Below are 16,998 nucleotides of genomic sequence, written 5' to 3'. Positions count from 1 at the left end.
CAAACGCAGGCCACCGCCACTCACTTACCTAGTGCTGAAGCTGCGGTCACCCCAGCACAGCAGCCCCGGCCCCCCAGTCGTCCGCTCGCTTGCCGGGAGGAAACCTCCAGCAAAGCGACATCGAGCCAGACCGCAGGCAGTGCCTAAGTAACGCAGGGTCGGCCACATCGCCTATGCCACCTTTCCTTCCTCAACCCCAGCAGCAGCAGCCTGAACGACTCTACGGGTAAAGCGCCCCGCTCTCCAGCCCCGCCCCCAAGCGAGGGCCAATGAAATGCACGCTTTTGCCTTCCGTGGGCGTGGCCTACGCTGGCCAATGGGCGAGCGCGGCAGAGGGGAAAACACAGAGGGCGAAGGGCCGGCCAGACGCTGGGACGCCGCGCGTCGTGAGTAGAAAAGCGAGGGTGCTGGCGGGGATCGGGTGGCGGTTCGGCTCTCCCGGGCCTCGTCGGGCCTTGGACGCCTGCGCTCTGGCGGCCTTGCATGGCGAGGTGACCTCTGGTTGCCGCTGCCTGTCCTTCGGCCATGCCCCTGGTCGGTTGGCGACGCCCTGGCTTGGGAGCCAGGGACTGGCAGCTGAACCACCTCCTGTCTGTGTTTGTCACCACCGGGCCGGAGGCTTCTGGACCCTTCGTGGGGCTCCTGATGGTGTCGTTCATTCGACTACTGACTCAGCTTGTAAATATCGGGCGCTGAGCTAGGTGCTGGGTGAAAGTAGACAGCTCGGCATCATATGGTGCCTTAAAAAAAAAAAAGGCTGACTTATTTGTGACTGTGTGTGTGTGTGTGTGTGTGTGTTTATGTGCAACACATGTGCACAGGAACCCGCAGAGACGAGAAAAGAGAATAAAGGATACCCTGGAACTGGAAGTTTTGGATGACTGAGCCACCATGTGGGCGCTGGGAACCAACCCTAGGTCCTTGGTCAAGACCAGTTAGCAGTTTTAACCGCGGAGCTTTCTCTCCAGCCCAACCCTGTCACTGGACCAAGACACAGTTTTAAATGTCCATGTCTTAGAAAAGCCATTCATGGAGCAGGTCACTTTATTGTTTCCTCTACTGTAAAAATGAAAGCAATATAATCACCTAAGACTCTTATAACTCTGTTAAAATGTGTGATTCTTTGTCACCATACCGATGTAATTCCCGTTCTCTGCTTGATGGTGGTTCTTTGTTCTTCGGCTTAGAACAGCTTAACAGGACCATAACAGAATGATAAAACTATCGCTGGGAGGACTTGTTGGTTCCAGCTAATAGGTGGCTCTGGCTCAGGGAAACCTCATCAGACCTCAGACACTATTCTGTTTACTAGTGCCATTGAGCAGGTAATAGTGTATATGAGAAAAGTCACCAGATGTTCAACTTAATGAAGCATTAGCTTTTTATTAGGCTTGAATGGTTTGTCTCATGAGCAGTACTAGATGTTTTGTTTCATTGGTGGGGAAGAAACCGTGTTCCCTGTTTATTCCATCACAGATGAAGAGCATGGATAGTTGGTGTCTTACTTAGGGTTTCTATTGCTGTAAAGAGACACCATGACCATGGTGACCCTTATAAAGGAAAGCATTTCATTGAGGGGGCTCGTTACATTTTCAGAGGTTTAGTTCACTGTCATCATGGCCAGGGGCGTGGCGGCTTGCAGGCAGACATGGTGCTGGCTACATCTTGATATACGGGTAACAGAAAGTAGACTGAGACACTGGGTGGTATGTTGACCATACATGCATATATGAAACTTCAAATCTCACCTCCACAGTAACACACTTCCTCCAACAAGACCACACCTATTCCAACAAGGCCATACCTCCTAAAAGTGCCACTCCATCTGAGAGCCAATTCTTTTTTCTTTTGAGACAAAGTTTCTCTGCAGCTTTGGTGCCTTCCCGGAACTAGCTCTTGTAGACTAGGCTGGCCTCGAACTCACAGAGATCTGCCTGCCTCTGCCTCCTGAGTGCTGGGATTAAAGGCATGTACCACCAACGCGAGCCTCAGAGAGGGCCATTTTCTTTCAAACCACCACAGTCCACTCCCTAGCCCCCAAAGGCTTGTACCCATATCATGTTGCAAAAATGCATTCTGTTCAACTTCAAAAGACCCCATAGTCTATCACTCCTAAACTTACTTAAAAGTCTAAAGTTCAAAGTCTCTTCTGAGATTCATGCCATCTCTTAACTGTAATCACCTGTAAAATCAAAATAAAAAAACAGATCACATACTTCCAATATGTAATGGCACAGGATATACATTACCATTCCAAAATGTAGGGAGGGGAGCATAGTGAGGAAATACTGGACTAAAGCAAGACCAAACACCCGCTGGGCAAGCGCTAAACTCTGCATCTCCGTGTCTGATGTCAGAGCGCTCTTCAGCTCTCTTAACTGCTTTCAACTTTCTGCAGCTTCACGCAGTGGCCTCTCTAGGCCTCCATTCAGGACACCCCTAACATATGCCTGGCCTCAGCAGCTTTCCTTTTCTCAGAGGAAGGTGCACTAATGCCTTTCTTCTGTCTTGGACTCTGAGCCAGACTAGGTGGCCAAAGCTGCCAAGTTCTGCTGCTCATTGGGGCTGGAACATAGCTTCTCGTTCAATTATGTCTTCACCAACTTTCTGTCCTTTGCTGCCTAAGCTTGGCTATTCTGGAATTTGCTTTTTAGACTAAGCTGGCCTCAAACTCAGAGATCCACAAGCCTCCTCCTTTCAAGTGTTAGGACTAACGGTTCTAAGCTTTTCTTTAGTTCCTTTACACAAGTTGGAAACTTGGCTAGGAAGGATTTGTCCTGAAGTCACCACTTCCTTAATTCCATTTCTTACTCTGTCTCCTTGAACATAGGACTTAGTTCCATCCTACTTTTGTGGTTCCTTAAATTTTATATTTTGTAATTATCCCTGCTCAGTTTGCTCCTTTTCATTATAAATCTTCATTAAAGTTACCACTAATAACCACATAATAGAGTCTATACTAGGCTGTTTTGAGATTTGAGATCTGCCAAAGGAATTAATCCAAAACCCTTCACTTTAGTCTCAGGCAAACTTTTTAGGCAAGGGTAAAAAGCAGCCAAATATCACCAAAATATCACAAGAATGATCTCTAGGCAACATACTAAAATTCTTCTCCTCTGAAACATCTTGAGCCAGCCCCTCACAATTCAAATAGCTCTTAGCACCACTGTCTTCCATGCCCCTACTGGTATGGTCCATAAGCAGTGCTTAAAGCATTCCATTGCTTTCCTAACTGAACTGAACTGAAGTCCAAATTCCTCCAAACAGAAACATGGTCACAGAAACATGGTCAGGCCGATCATAGCAATATCTTACTCCTTGTGCCAACTTCTTTCTTAGTTAGGGTTCCTATTGCTGTAAAGAGACACCACGACCATGGCAACTCTTATAAAGGAAAACAGTTAAGGTGGCTTACGTTTTCTGAGGTTCGGTCCATTATCATCATGTCATGCATGGTGGCATGCAGACAGACATGGAGCTGGCCACATCTTGATATGCAGACAACAGGAAGTAGACTGAGACACTGGGGTATCTTGAGCATATAGAAACCTCAAAGCCTACCTCCACAGTGACTCACTTCCTCCAACAAGGCCAGACCTCCTAAAAGTGCCACTCCCTTTGAGGGGCGTTTTCTTTCAAACAACCACAGTTGTTTTTTAAATTTAGTGTATTATTTTGTGGTAACTGTAGGTACTCATGCAGTTGTAAGAAGTAATAGAGATCCCATGTGTCCTATTTTGCTTTCTAGTGCTGTGATAAACACCGTGACCAACAGCAACTTAGGAGGAAAGGATTCATTTCATCTTGCAGCTTATAGTCCGTTGTGGAGGGAAAGTCAGCAGGAGCTGAAGTAGAGGCCATGGAAGAGTGCTGCCTACTGGCTTGCTCAGTGTGCTGTCTTGTATCCCTCAAGACCATCTGTCCAGGGGTGGTGCTACCCACAGTGTGCTCGGCGCTTCCACACCATTGATCAAGAAAATGCCCCATCCTCCGTCATATAGAGGAATTTTCTTAATTGGGATTCCCTCTCCCCAGATGACTTTAGCTAGTGTCAATTTGACCAAAAACTAAGACTATGGCCTCTTATCAGCATGACACAAACACATCACTATTAAACCGTAAACTTCCCTTCCTTCTTTGTTCCCAAGATGCTGTTACTTTTTTTCTTTAAGATTTATTTATTTAGGGGGCTGGAGAGATGGCTCAGTGGTTAAGAGCATTGCCTGCTCTTCCAAAGGTCCTGAGTTCAATTCCCAGCAACCACATGGTGGCTCACAACCATCTGTAAAGAGGTCTGGCGCCCTCTTCTGGCCTTCAGGCATACAGATAGAATATTGTGTACGTAATAAATAAATATAAAAAAAGGAAATTAAAAAAAAAAGATTTATTTATTTATTATGTATATAATGTTCTGTCTGAACGTTTGCCTGCACACCAGAAGGGGGCATCAGATCTCATTGTAGGTGGTTATGAGCCACCATATAGGTACTGGGAAGTGAACTCAGAACCTCTGGAAGAGCAGGCAATGCTCTTAATCTCTGAGCCATCTCTCCAGCCTACTGTGTTACTATGAATATCACAATATAGAGCATAGTATAACTTTTATGTGTATGGGTGTTTTGCCTGCTTGTATGTTTGTGTGTCATGTATGTGCCTGGTGCCTATGGTAGCCAGAAGAGGGCCTTGGATTCTCTGGAACTGTCATTTCAAATACTTATAAGCTGCCATGTGGGTTCTAGGAATCAAATCTGAATACTCTGAAAGAGCAACCAGTGCCCTTAACTGCAGAGCCCCCAAAGTATAACTTTAAAAGTCCCACAGTCAGCAGATACAAGATGGTGTCATCTGTAGCAGTGTGGCATCCTGGTGTCTCTGCTGCTAGGCCAGACCTGCCAAGGGGAGGGACAGCCCATGTCAAGTGGTGCCTCCTGCAAAGAGAGCTCAGCTTAAATGTGGAAGGCCCTCACCTCCTTCATAGCACTGCCGGGGATGGGAGTTAGGATGCTAAGCGTTTCCCTGGATCGTGAAGAGCTCTAGAAACCCATGTTAGCTGCCCACCCCACCTCTGGATCAGGACCAAGCCTTCCCCTGGGGCAGTAGTAGCCATACCCACCTCCATAACTCTTATGTTAATCCATTTCCACTGGCTCTGAAGGTGAGTAAAAAGAATCTGGACCCTCACCCAGGCAGCAAGAGGCCACAGCCTGGTTTAGCCATTACTCTGCATGTGGACCACAAAAGCATGCAAGACGCCAAGCTCATCTCTCCTTCTACCAGATAGTGACCATTATACCATAACCTTCTATCCTTTTGCTGTGGGAGGAGGTGGCTTAAATAAATAAACAGAAGAGTCCTGCAGTCTTTAAAAGTTTCAAAAATTGTATAAGTCCTAGTTATAAATGGGTCTAGTTCCTTTCTCAAGGAGTTCTGGATCTATACACTGGATGAGTCTGAAAATTGGTTGGTGACCAGATTCCCTACTGCTATGCTACAATGCAGCCTTCCTTTCTTTGGTTCTTGAGTTTTTCTGCTTAAGTAGATAAAAACAAAACAAACAAAACACCCTGAGGCGTCTTGCCCGTACCAAAGGTCCATACAGGTTAGGCCATTGTAAGCCTTGCTTTGCCTCTGCTGCCAGTTATAATAACTATACTCATTTGCTTTTGGTGATTTAATGACCCCTGACCCCTGCTAATCCAGGACACAAACCTATCACATTTACTTCAGTTGAGCAGCAGTGTCTGGCACAAGAAGAGCAAGCGACAACAAAAGCTCTTCAACGTGCTGGTGCCACTCCGGCATTTTAAGTGTTACGGGGTTATTGAAGGGCATGTCTTCTGGGCCCTCCCATTGTAGAGAGCTGGGTTTTACATGTACCCACTCCAGCATTCTAATTCCCTGACCTTAAAATCCCTCATCAATACTAAGCCAAAGTGTCATATGTCTGCAGCTCCTTTTCTGTAGAATATCTTTTTGACAAGCTCTCCATCCAATCTGTCAAACTTAAGACATTTTTTTAAAATGTGCATTGGTGTTTTTATTTATTAATTTATTTATTTATTATGTATACAACATTTTGCCTCGATGTATGCCCGCTCGCCAGAGGAGGGCGCAAGATCTCAATACAGATGGTTGTGAGCCACCATGTGGTTGCTGGGAATTGAACTCAGGACCTCTGGAAGAGCAGCCAGTGCTCTTAACCTCTGAGCCATCTCTCCAGCCCCTTAAGACATTTTTTTAAGCTGTGTGAGCTGCCATATTAAACCTAGAGTTCCCACTCAGTGGCCCCATATTTATAAACTCAGCCTGATGCAGTTTTATGCTCCATCATTATCCCATATTTTAAAAATTCATTCCCTTATAATTTCCCCAGAGTTTTGCTTAAATGAATTGGCAAAATTACTAAGTTCTTTAGTGGTATAGCACATTTCCTCAAGGGCTACTTTCTCACCTCTAGGAGCCTGCTTAGCCTTGAGTCTGATTACAGGTACAGAGGCAACTGTTGGTGGGTGCTGAGGGCCATCAATGTTTCTTGCATGGCATCTCCTTCAGAAAAGGTCACTGCCAGTTCAGCAGCCAGTGAAGGGTTTATTCCCTCAGGCATGGGTAGCGAGGGCAGTCCTGCAGGGTTCAGGGTAGGGATGCTTCTGCTAAGGGTAGAGAAACTTCTTCCTCAAATGAGATAAACCCTCCAGAGTCTTAGAGTTCCAAGTCTTTAGCTTCATAAGTATCCTCCCACACATCTCCATCCCAAGGCACGGAATCCCATCCTTACCAGCCGGTGCTCTTACTTCAAGTGCCAACACCTTCTGAGGCAGGGATTTGTATTTCCACTGTAATTCAGCTAATTTTAAAATGAGGTTTTGTGTTCAGCAACCTGAGTTCTCTTCTCTTCCAGTGTACACTTAGAAATTTTTATTTGCTTATGTACATCTCATTAATTCTATCGCTGAGCTCATTATCCTCCATTGTCAGTTTATCCAGAGATGCCAGAGTAATCAGCCTGCATTGTCGTTTCCCTTATTTTTTTATAAATTGTCTTTTTTATTTATGTATAGGTCACTAAATTCCTTGCTTTTCACAAGAGGAGAATCAGAATCATCAAATGAACTTACCTCAATAAGTTCTTTAAATGGCCCACACCACAGACTTGTAGCATTCTGCGAGCATTCAGTAGTATAGGTTTTGGCAAGTTGGAAAGCCAGGTCCAGAAACCACCAAGCTTACTAGAAAAGTTCATCCTTACGATTCCATTTCTCTAGAACCACTCATGGTGCCATAATCTGTATTAGTCGGTGTTCTCTAAAGAAACAGGACAAAAAGATTGTGTGTGTGAATGTCCTGTACGATAGATGAACTTGCCATCAAAATTGAGGGTAAGAGAGCAAAAAACAAAGTTCCCTTTTGTATCCCTTTATCTGGGCGGCCACAAGAAGATATGGCCCAGATTTAGGGTGGGTCTTCCTGCTTCAAATAATCTGAAGGAAATCCCTTCCTGAAGTGCCCAGGAACTCGGGCTTTAGGGTCAGACGCAGTCAAGTTGGCCACCGGATTAGCTATCACACCATCTGTCCACCTCCCTGGTGATAAGACCCTGTAAACGGTAGTGCAATGTCACACCGGTGGTCGACAGATTATCTCAGAGAGCTGTCCCAGTGTTTCCTCTCTGTGTGCAGAGGGTTATGCCCACCACCATAATCAAGAGAACAGTTGCATCAAAAGGATCTCTCCAGATGTTCTTTATAATCACAACTTACAGCTTCCCCTGGTAACCCTCCTGCCATTCTTCCTTTCCATAATTTTGTCATCTTCAGGGTGTTGTGCAGGAGCTGGAGAGATGACTTAGTAGTTAAGACTGCAAAAAAAAAAGGCACTTACTGCTTGTATTAGTCAGGGTTCTCTAGAAGAACAGAACTTAATATTCATTTATTAAATGAATAAACGTGTGTGTGTGTTAACACATTAGAGATCTGGCTTTTATTAATTAACAAATATAATTGCAAATTTTAGAATCACTGTTATAAACTTAGGGCTGATTATGATAGTAAACAGAGGTGTGTTTTCTTTTTTATAATTTAAATTTCTAGGTTTCTTATGGCACCAGTCATATAGCAAGGATTTTCTAATCTGCTTTTAACTGGTTTAACTCACTAGCGTCCCATTTACTAACTCACCACTAGAGGTCTCCTTTTTCCATGTAGAAAGGATTCTCCCTGCTAGCTGCTTGCTTTCCAGCAGGAAGTGCTTCTCAGATGTCAGTCCACAAAGTTGAAGCTGAAAATGTAAAAACTCACCAGATTTTTAAGCCTTTATTTCTATATATAAACTTAATTTTTACTGTAACTTGGTTTAAAGATAACATATAATGTTTTCAGAAATCATAACTGAAATAAAGCTGGCCTTACCTTTATTTAAGTGAACCACACTGACTCCAGCAGGTCTTAGGGACTCTGCTATTTCTCTTGCTGAGTAACAAGTCCGGCTTGACTTTTGCACAGGGACAGCTAGCCACTGAAGATGACCATCAACAGACACTTGTAAACTTCTGCATTGTGTTAAGAGAGTGGATATAAGTGGTCCTTGTTCTTCTTTTACCTCTGCCTGCTCCTCTCCCCCACTTAATCTTCCTCACTGAAAACTCTTTTAGTTTGTGAGACAGGGTCTCACTAGTCCTGGGTAGTCTGGGACTATGTAGACCAGGCTGGCCTTGAACTCACAGAGATCTCCTGCCTCTGCCTACCAAGTGCTGGGACTAAAGGAGTGCATCATCACACCCTGCTTGCAAACTCTTAATCATTGTTTGAGACCCATCTCAAAAAAACAAAAACCACCTCTAGTATGAATCCTTCCCTTCAGCCCGTTTTTAGGCTTTCACACACAGTCCATGCCTCCAAGTACCACACTGGATAGTATTCGTGTTCCCATGTCGTCTGTCTTCTCCGTTAGGCCATGGATTCTATGAGGACAGGATGGGATCTTTCTTGTTACTTCTCTTGTTGCTGCAATGTTTCACCCTTGGTTTGTACTAAGTGTAGCCAACATCCAATGAGCGTTTATGAATAAATGAATGAATGAATGAAATGAATAGGTGGGTTTGGCATTGAAATAAGTTAGGTAAGATTTTCACAGATGAAGTTGGGGGTGGAATTAATAGAGGAAATGGCCCAAGTAGAGGATGAGAAAGCCCAGATTTGTAAATGAAATTGACAACAAAAGACTCGTTACGGTGGGCATAGGTGGACAGAACTGAACAAATGTCTAGCAAGGCTGAGACTGCGGGATGCAGCGGAGGCAGAGGTCTGTGGTGATAAAGACAGCCTTGGTAGAAAGATGAAGACACAGATGGAGGCTAAGAGGACCATCTGTTAAAGGGTAGAGTACTTGCCTAACAGGAACTCAGCCTGGTGGTCAGTTCCTGGCACTGCCAAAGAGGGAGGGGCTGGGGAGAGACAGAGAAGGGTTAGCATGAGTGCGGTGGGTATTCCCAGATTCTCTCATCAGTTTCACGCTCACTGCCTCAGCATCCTACCCTTTCCTCAGCTTCAGAATGCCTCCCGCTCAGGCATCTTTTAAGTCTTCTTCTCTCTCTTGAGTTCTAGAATCATCTAGAGTTAGAGAGCTCATGGTAGGGAAGAGCACTAGGTTCAAATACGATACTGACACAAATTCTCTATGAAACATTGAGCAAGTTCCTTTAGACACATGCATTTATTAATGCCCCACCTTGTTCCAGAAAGGATTTAAAGTGTCAGCATGTTGCTTAATATCAAGGCTGTAGTTTCCTCATCTCTAAATGAGAGGTTTCGTGTGGCTGACTTAAGTTCCTTCCAGCTCTAACACCTTGTGACTCTAATTCCAGTGATTTTGTTGGTCATCTTCCCTTAGGAGTCCTGCCAACACTTCATATTTAGAATACGAAAATCTAAGAGAAAAAAAACTGAGCCCACAACCCTGTCCCCTGTTCACTTACTTACCTTGGTATGTATGTGTTCATGTATGTCCTTTTGTGCTCACATCTGTGTGTCTGCATGTGCTCAGCATTGAGTGTCCTCCTCACTTTCTGTTGTGTGATATCCATCAGACATGGGTTTAAGCCCATAGAAAGTCTTTATTAGCTGACTGGTGACTACACTGGGCATTTGGGATCCCAGCATAGCCCCAAGCCTTTCTCATGGTGAGCTTTTAAGCACAAAAGCCATGTTCTATATTGACATACTTCAGTTAAAAAGAATAGTTAGCCAGAAGTAGAACAACAGAAGCCAGAATACAAGGTTGGTATATTTAGAGACATCCCCATATGAGCTTTGATAGATTAGGTCTTTGTTTTTATTTTGACCAGTGATGCTGTCTACATGCTAAGTTTTATGGCCTGGGTGGTATTTCCTTCATGGAATCAGTTGTGCTAAGTTCTGAGGCCCTGTTTCATTTCCACTTTATTTCTTAGAGGTCCCCACACTGATCCTGGAGACTTGCCAATTAGGCTAGACAGGCTGGCCAGCAAGGGCATCTTTCTGTCTCTACTTCCCTACCACTGGGATTATAGGTGCATGCTACCAAATAGGCTTTTTATATAAATGCTGGGGGTCCAAACTCAAGCCCTCATGTTTGTGGGCAAGCACTTTACTCATCGAACCATCCTTGATATTGGTATCTGATAAGGACATCACCGTCCTGCCAGTGATCCAGGTATCATATTCAACTCTTGTAGTTCTTGTCTCTATACGCCCCTTACTGAACCATATGGAATCTTAACTCTAACAGTGTCGTATCCTTCTGTGACTAAGTGCTTTCCTTTGGAGCCCTTGTTAGCTATTTCTGTACCATTCTGTCTGTCTGTCTGTCTGTCTGTCTGTCTGTATTTATTTATTTATTTATTTATAAACAGATTGTAGTTATATTGCTCAGGCTAGACACAAATTCCTGTGCTCAAGTGATCCTCCTGCCTCAACCTCTAAACTATCTAGGATTATAGGACCATGCCACCATGTCTGACTTGATCTTTGGTTTTGCTGCTGCTGTCAGAGTAAATTCCCTGGAGCACAGCTTCAGCAATGCCAGTGCTCTGATCTTACATCTCAGTGACTCTCTGCTGTCTGCAGAATGTAGTCCAGACACCCTGGTGCAAGAGCTTTGCGACCTGGCATTGCAGTGTCTGACTTCTTTTCCCGACTTCCATGTACAGCCAGAGTGACCGACAGCATGCCTTATTTCCCTCTTTGACTTGCAACCTCTCATTGCTTTGCCTGGCTTTTTTGTCATTGAATCATCTCTGTCCTTGTTTTAGCTCCTTCGAGGCTTATATCAAGTCTTGTCATTTATTTGTTTTTTTTTGTTTTGTTTTGTTTTGTTTTTAGAGACAGGATTTCTTTGTGGCTGGTCTCGAACTCCCAGAGATACGCCTGCCTCTGCCTCCCGAGTGCTGGGATTAAAGGCGTGCGCCACCACCGCCCGGCCAAGTCTTGTCATTTATTTTAACTACTTGGCAGCGTGGGCCACTCCGTCCTGGATTGACTTGTAATTTCCTCAAAGATAGAGACCACATTTTACTCTTCTTGTAGTCCCTAACCCTCACACCTGACCCACTACTGGAGAACTTGAATTGAGATAAATCTATCGAGACTTAATCAGAAATTATTTTCTCAGCTTGTGGCTGGAAACCATCTGAACAAATCATCTCTTTTCACAAATGAAAAAAATTCAGAGTCAGAGAAGTGAAATTGCTTGTCCAGGCTCCTCTCCTGTCTAGCATAGGTTTGTTTGTGCTCTGATGACCCACTTGTATCTTTATCCCAAATAGATCTGCTTTTATTTTCTTTTCTCTGCCTGGATGGGAATACTGTAACCCTGCCACATTGTTCCCTATGGGACCATAGTTTGTCATTTTGTTTTCGAAATATATATACTGAAAGTGGAGCTGGTTTGAACAAATCTATAGTTATACAGAAAATAAGCATTAAGGGCAGCACTGCAGACAATTAAGGTTCAAACAATGAAATTTAAGCTAGAAGGAACCTTAGACATCAGCTAGTCCCAACCTTTCCCTTTGAGCAAATAAGAAACCAACAAAACCCAAGAACTGGAGACAGAAGTGTCTGGTCAGTGGCATCCGCTGTTGGCACAAGACTGACCCTGGAGTGTGGAGTACTTCCCAGAGGTGCGGGCTCTGGCTCGTGAGCTCACGAGGGCTCTGGCTCGTGAGCTCACGAGAGCACTGACACTGGAGTTTGGAGTACTTACCAGAGGTGCGGGCTCTGGCCCGTGAGCTCACGAGAGCACTGTTTTGTGTCTAGATCAAATGATGGTGCTCGGAAAGATTTCGAGGCAACTCTGCAGCTTAAAGAAAATCCCACGGTCATGTGACTCCAGATACTTCTGGGAATGGTTGAATACAGTGTTTAATAAGTAAGTGACTCTAACTAAGTGAAGAAATGTGGGGATTTTTATAACTGGACAGGCTCCAAATCACTCTTTGGCTACTTGCTTATTTCTTGTGTTTCAAATTATTTCTCTTTTGAACAACATGTACGGTAAGATGGTAATATTTTTACAAATAATAAAACATACTTAAACAGAAAAATAGCTTACAAAATATTGAATTGCTTATCTGAGTTATACAATATTAGTGTTTTTTTTCTTTTTTAAGATTTTTTTTATTTTTACTTTATGTGTCGCATGCATATATGGGTGTGCACCATGTGTGTACCTGGTGCCCACAGAGGTTAGAAGGATCATCACCTGGAACTGGAGCTATAGATAGCTGTGAGCCACCATGTAGGCACTGGGAACTGAACCCAGGTCCTCTGTAAGAGCAGTAAGTGTTTTTACCCAGCAAGCCATCTCCAGCCCCAAGTAGACTTTTTCTTACTTGTGTATTCATATCCTGTAAGTTATCTAGAATGAATTTTTATTCTTTTTATACTCAACAGTATGTTTGAAATAACTTTGAAATCCTCATTCTCTAGCTTCTTGAGGAATGTTAATAGCCTGTCGAGTCCTACTAGGAGAACTATGGTGCTTAAAAACTTAGTGTGGCCAGATGTGGTGGTGGCTCACACCTTTAATCCCCAGCACTTGAGAGACGTGCAGGAAAATATCTGTGAATTCAAGGTCAGCCTGGTCTATATAGTGAATTCCAGAACAGTAGGACTACATACAGGAAAATTTAAATAAAATAAATAAAAAATTAAAACTTAGTATATGGCATACTCATAGAAGTACCATATTGAGACAGGTACAACAAACTTACTGCCTAATATCACCATTGTGACTGCAAAAGAAGGGCATTTGCAGAAATTAGTAAATAGCACTAAGAGACGGGTAATTTGAAAATGGCTTCAAAATTATTCCCTTTTTAGCCATTTGTTTGTTTGTACAGTGTCTCTCTATGTAGCTCTGGCTGTCCTGGAACTCAATCTACAGACCGGGCTAGCTTCAAGCTCATAGAGATCCATGCCTCTGCTTCCCTCCCGAGTGCTGCGATTAAAAGTGTGTGCCACCATACCTTTAATGTTTTCTCAGTAATGAAAAATGGTTCCCAGATAGTCACTATATTGTGTTAGGGATCTCTATCTGTCAAGCTCCATGACACATATGAATGCTTGCCTAATACAGGGAGGACCTGGGTTTAAGCCCCAGAACCAAAACAATAAATAAAATAAAATAAAATCTCACCATAGCAGATATGAGAGCACATACCTGTAATCTCACCACTGAGGAGGCAAAGGGGAAAAAGATCATGAGTTCAAAGCTAGCCTTACTGGGACAGTGCCTCAAAAATGTTAGTAATCATATTAATATATCTTATCAGAGATTAAAACTAAAGAAAGGGAAGAAAGAAAGAAAAGGAAGGAAGGAAAAAGGGAAAAAGTAAGCAGAAACAGCTACAGAGAGCTACAGTTTTTATTTTTATGGATCTCATTAATGTATTTACTCCTCAGTTCATTTGAAGTAAAAATGTATTTCTGGCCCATATTTATATTGGTGAACACAACTGAGGAACTAGTGACAATGGAAGTAAACTACTCTGTTTCCTTGTCAACAGAGTAGATCATGAACGCATCAGGGATGTTGGCCCTGACAGGGCAGCATCTGAGTGGCTACTTCGGTGTGGGGCCAAAGTACGCTTCTGTGGCCACCAGAAGTGGCTAGCGGACTACAACAACCTCCCAGGAGGCTCCGTGGACAGATACAAGATCCAAGCAATTGATGCCACCGATTCCTGTATCATGGACATTGGATTGGAGCACATGGGTGAGTCCCTGCCACTTGGCTGCAGGGCATGCAGGCGACTCACAATGAGGGTTTGCTGCAGTTTGCGCACCGTTATAGTCATGTGTTTGTTTTTGCACATTTCAGTAAAATTGCTAGTTTATTCCTGTGTTAGGAATTTATCTTCAAAGTGAACAGAGATCATGTGATAGACACCTTCCTTCCTCCTCCCTTAGGAGCGCCTTTCTGTGTTCTTTTGTTCACTTAAAATTCAAAGCCTGAGCTGGGCGATGGTGGCGCACGCCTTTAATCCCAGCACTTGGGAGGCAGAGGCAGGCGGATCTCTGTGAGTTCGAGACCAGCCTGGTCTACAAGAGCTAGTTCCAGGACAGGCTCTAAAACCACAGAGAAACCCTGTCTCGAAAAAAACAAAACAAAACAAAAAAAAATTCAAAGCCTGTTTGATTTTGTCAGACTATCTTAGTCAAACGGATGTCTTTGTGAACATAAGACTAATATCCAGACAGCTTCTGCTGGTGTGGGGTTTTCAGAGTGGCCCTTGCACCAGCCCACGCTGTGTAATGAGTGAGTCATGTATGGTCAATAGGTGAGCAGACACTCCAGTTTCCACGGACCGGGCAAAGCCAGGACAGTCCCGTCCTAGGTGAACCAAGGGCTGTTAGTCACGGTAATAATAAGATAGATTCTTAGACTTTGAATTTTCCCCACAGAGGGCCTCGAGCATGTTGAGAAAATCACACTGTGCAAGTGCCATTACATTGAAGACCACTGTTTGCAGAGGCTCAGTCAACTTGAAAAGTTACGAAAAAGCCTGTTGGAAATGGAAATAATTGCCTGTGGGAATGTCACAGACAACGGCATCATTGCTTTGCGACATTTTAGGTAAGTGGTCAAAAACAAAACAAAAACTTGATCAGAGTATGTAGCAGTAATCTCAGCAGTTGGAGATGTTTGAACGTTAGAGTCAAAGTAACTAGACCATTTCTTTATCTTAACGCTAGTGGAGGCTTCAAGCTTCTTCCTCTTATAGAAACTTGAGTACCTTTAAAGACTTCGGGGGGTTGTTTGTTTGTGTTATTATTGATACTTTATAAACAAAGGAGATCTGTTTTGTATGTTATAGAAATAAAAGAGACTCAGAAATGTCAGTGAAATAAGGAAAAATGATAATTTAAGTCTTGCATGAGTTTCATTTAAAGTAGCCTTCCAAGACTGTTACTCTAGAAGCCGTTCGGAAGGTGTGGGGTGATATAAATACCTTGTGCATGTTATTTTTCTAAACTAAACTCATTTTTACAAACTTAAACAAGCTGCAGTGACTTTTGTTTTCTCCTGTTTGCAGGAACCTCAGGTATTTGTTCTTAAGTGATCTTCCTGGAGTGAAAGATAAAGACAGTCTTGCCCAAGTCTTCAAGACAGCACTGCCTGCTCTAGAGCTGAAATTAAACCTGAAGTAAAATAAGTCTGTGCTCTCCGTTTAAAGCGCCATTTGAAAGTGCTAATGGTCAATAGCCGCAAACACGACCTAGCCACCCGCAGGACTGAGAGACGGTTTGGGAGTGGAGACTGGATATTAGCTGGAAAGCAAATGTGTAAACGTGACTCGCTAAAGTTACTTAGTTGGAAGTGAGAAATTATGTACATTGGATCACTTTAAAAATTACAGCATAAGCCGGGTGGTGGTGGCGCACACCTTTAATCCCAGCACTCGGGAGGCAGAGGCAGGCGGATCTCTGTGAGTTCGAGGCCAGCCTGGTCTACAAGAGCTAGTTCCAGGACAGGAACCAAAAGCTACGGAGAAACCCTGTCTCGAGAAATCCAAAAAAAAAAATTACAGTGTAACAGGGTGGCGATGGCACATGCCTCTAATCCCACCCCTCAGGAGGCAGAGGCTGGCAGATCCAAAGCTACAGAGAAACCTTGTCTCAGAAAAAAAAATTACAACGTAACATTTTAATTCTAATGTATTCCTTATTGGCAAATACACTGTAGATATTGCTTGGTGTAGATATTGACATAGAGTTCTTTAAGATACAATACAATTATTCTTTTTTACATTATAATACTTGACATCTTTAAAGGCACTGAAGTGTGTTGCTGGAAATGCCTGGTTATGAAAAACTGAAAGCTCGGTTTCAGATGCAGTGATGGAGGCAGTCGTGCACAGCTGTCCGGGGTGACATAGCACACTGGATTGCTTCCTAAGCTCCTGAATTGCATTGCATTTACTTTTAAAATACCCTTTGTCAGAATGAAACACGCTGGTTAATTCGTCCTACTTTTAAGCTTGGGCCAGTGCTGGTTAAAACTGAACACAGGTTCTTGTCTGTATCCCAACTAGTTTTGCTGGTAAAACAAAACAAGAACCAAAAAAATCCCTACTGTCCTTCTGCTTCAAACAAAATGTTAGTGTGTTGACTAAAAGCTAAATTTTGCTATCCCTCAAATATTTTGAATGTTGCCTCCTTTGAAATCAAGGGACATGAAAATGAACTTTATATCTAGAAAACACTAATAAAGAATGTCATAAGGGGATTAAAATTAGTCTTTAATGTTTTACTTGAAATAGCTGTATTTCCATCGTCATAGTTACATGCTGTTTCGTGTGTAGGTTTCTGTATGTATGGTTGGTTATCAGGTTGCTGACTGTAAATCTGACTGGGAATGACCTGCAGTGCAGGTTTCAGGCAGAAAGGGGAGCGTTAGCTGTTTTTAGAACTATGCTTCTAGAAAAACACCCTCATTTGTAGGAAAATGCGAATGACATAT

General features: G+C 43.3%; 2 protein-coding genes across 4 annotated transcripts in view; one reads left to right on the top strand and one right to left on the bottom strand.

The window, feature by feature from the left end:
- L2hgdh (L-2-hydroxyglutarate dehydrogenase) overlaps positions 1-184 on the bottom strand; it is a 28,821-nt gene extending 28,637 nt beyond the window's left edge. The window contains exon 1 of the mRNA XM_041658380.1: positions 29-184. Within this exon, the coding sequence (XP_041514314.1) occupies positions 29-168 (140 nt within the window). The 5' untranslated portion in view covers positions 169-184. The remainder of the gene's footprint in view (positions 1-28) is intronic.
- A 157-nt stretch (positions 185-341) lies between these two features.
- Positions 342-16,020, top strand: Dmac2l (distal membrane arm assembly component 2 like). 3 transcript variants are annotated; one of them, XM_041658506.1, is made up of 5 exons: positions 342-386; positions 12,291-12,402; positions 14,042-14,250; positions 14,940-15,111; positions 15,572-16,020. In XM_041658506.1, the coding sequence occupies exons 2-5, from the start codon at positions 12,296-12,298 to the stop codon at positions 15,684-15,686; spliced, it is 603 nt and encodes a 200-aa protein (XP_041514440.1). In that variant the 5' UTR covers positions 342-386; positions 12,291-12,295; the 3' UTR covers positions 15,687-16,020. The 3 variants fall into 3 exon arrangements, with proteins under 3 accessions (XP_041514440.1, XP_041514441.1, XP_041514442.1); XM_041658507.1 differs by lacking the exon at positions 342-386 and adding an exon at positions 406-678; XM_041658508.1 differs by lacking the exon at positions 342-386 and adding an exon at positions 9,907-9,978.
- The last annotated feature ends 978 nt before the right edge of the window (positions 16,021-16,998 follow it).

This window comes from Microtus oregoni, unplaced genomic scaffold, assembly GCF_018167655.1.
Source record: "Microtus oregoni isolate MIOR12 unplaced genomic scaffold, Mior012 000009F_ref0000495, whole genome shotgun sequence".
NCBI lineage: Eukaryota > Metazoa > Chordata > Mammalia > Rodentia > Cricetidae > Microtus > Microtus oregoni.
This window is presented reverse-complemented; position numbering and strand designations above follow the sequence as displayed.

Coding starts and splice junctions, on each gene's coding strand:
- Dmac2l (XM_041658506.1), top strand. CDS start 12,296: ATGATGGTGCTCGGAAAGATTTCGAGGCAACTCTGCAGCTTAAAGAAA. Junction 12,403..14,041: donor TTGAATACAGTGTTTAATAA/GTAAGTGACTCT, acceptor CCTTGTCAACAG/AGTAGATCATGAACGCATCA. Junction 15,112..15,571: donor ATTGCTTTGCGACATTTTAG/GTAAGTGGTCAA, acceptor TCCTGTTTGCAG/GAACCTCAGGTATTTGTTCT.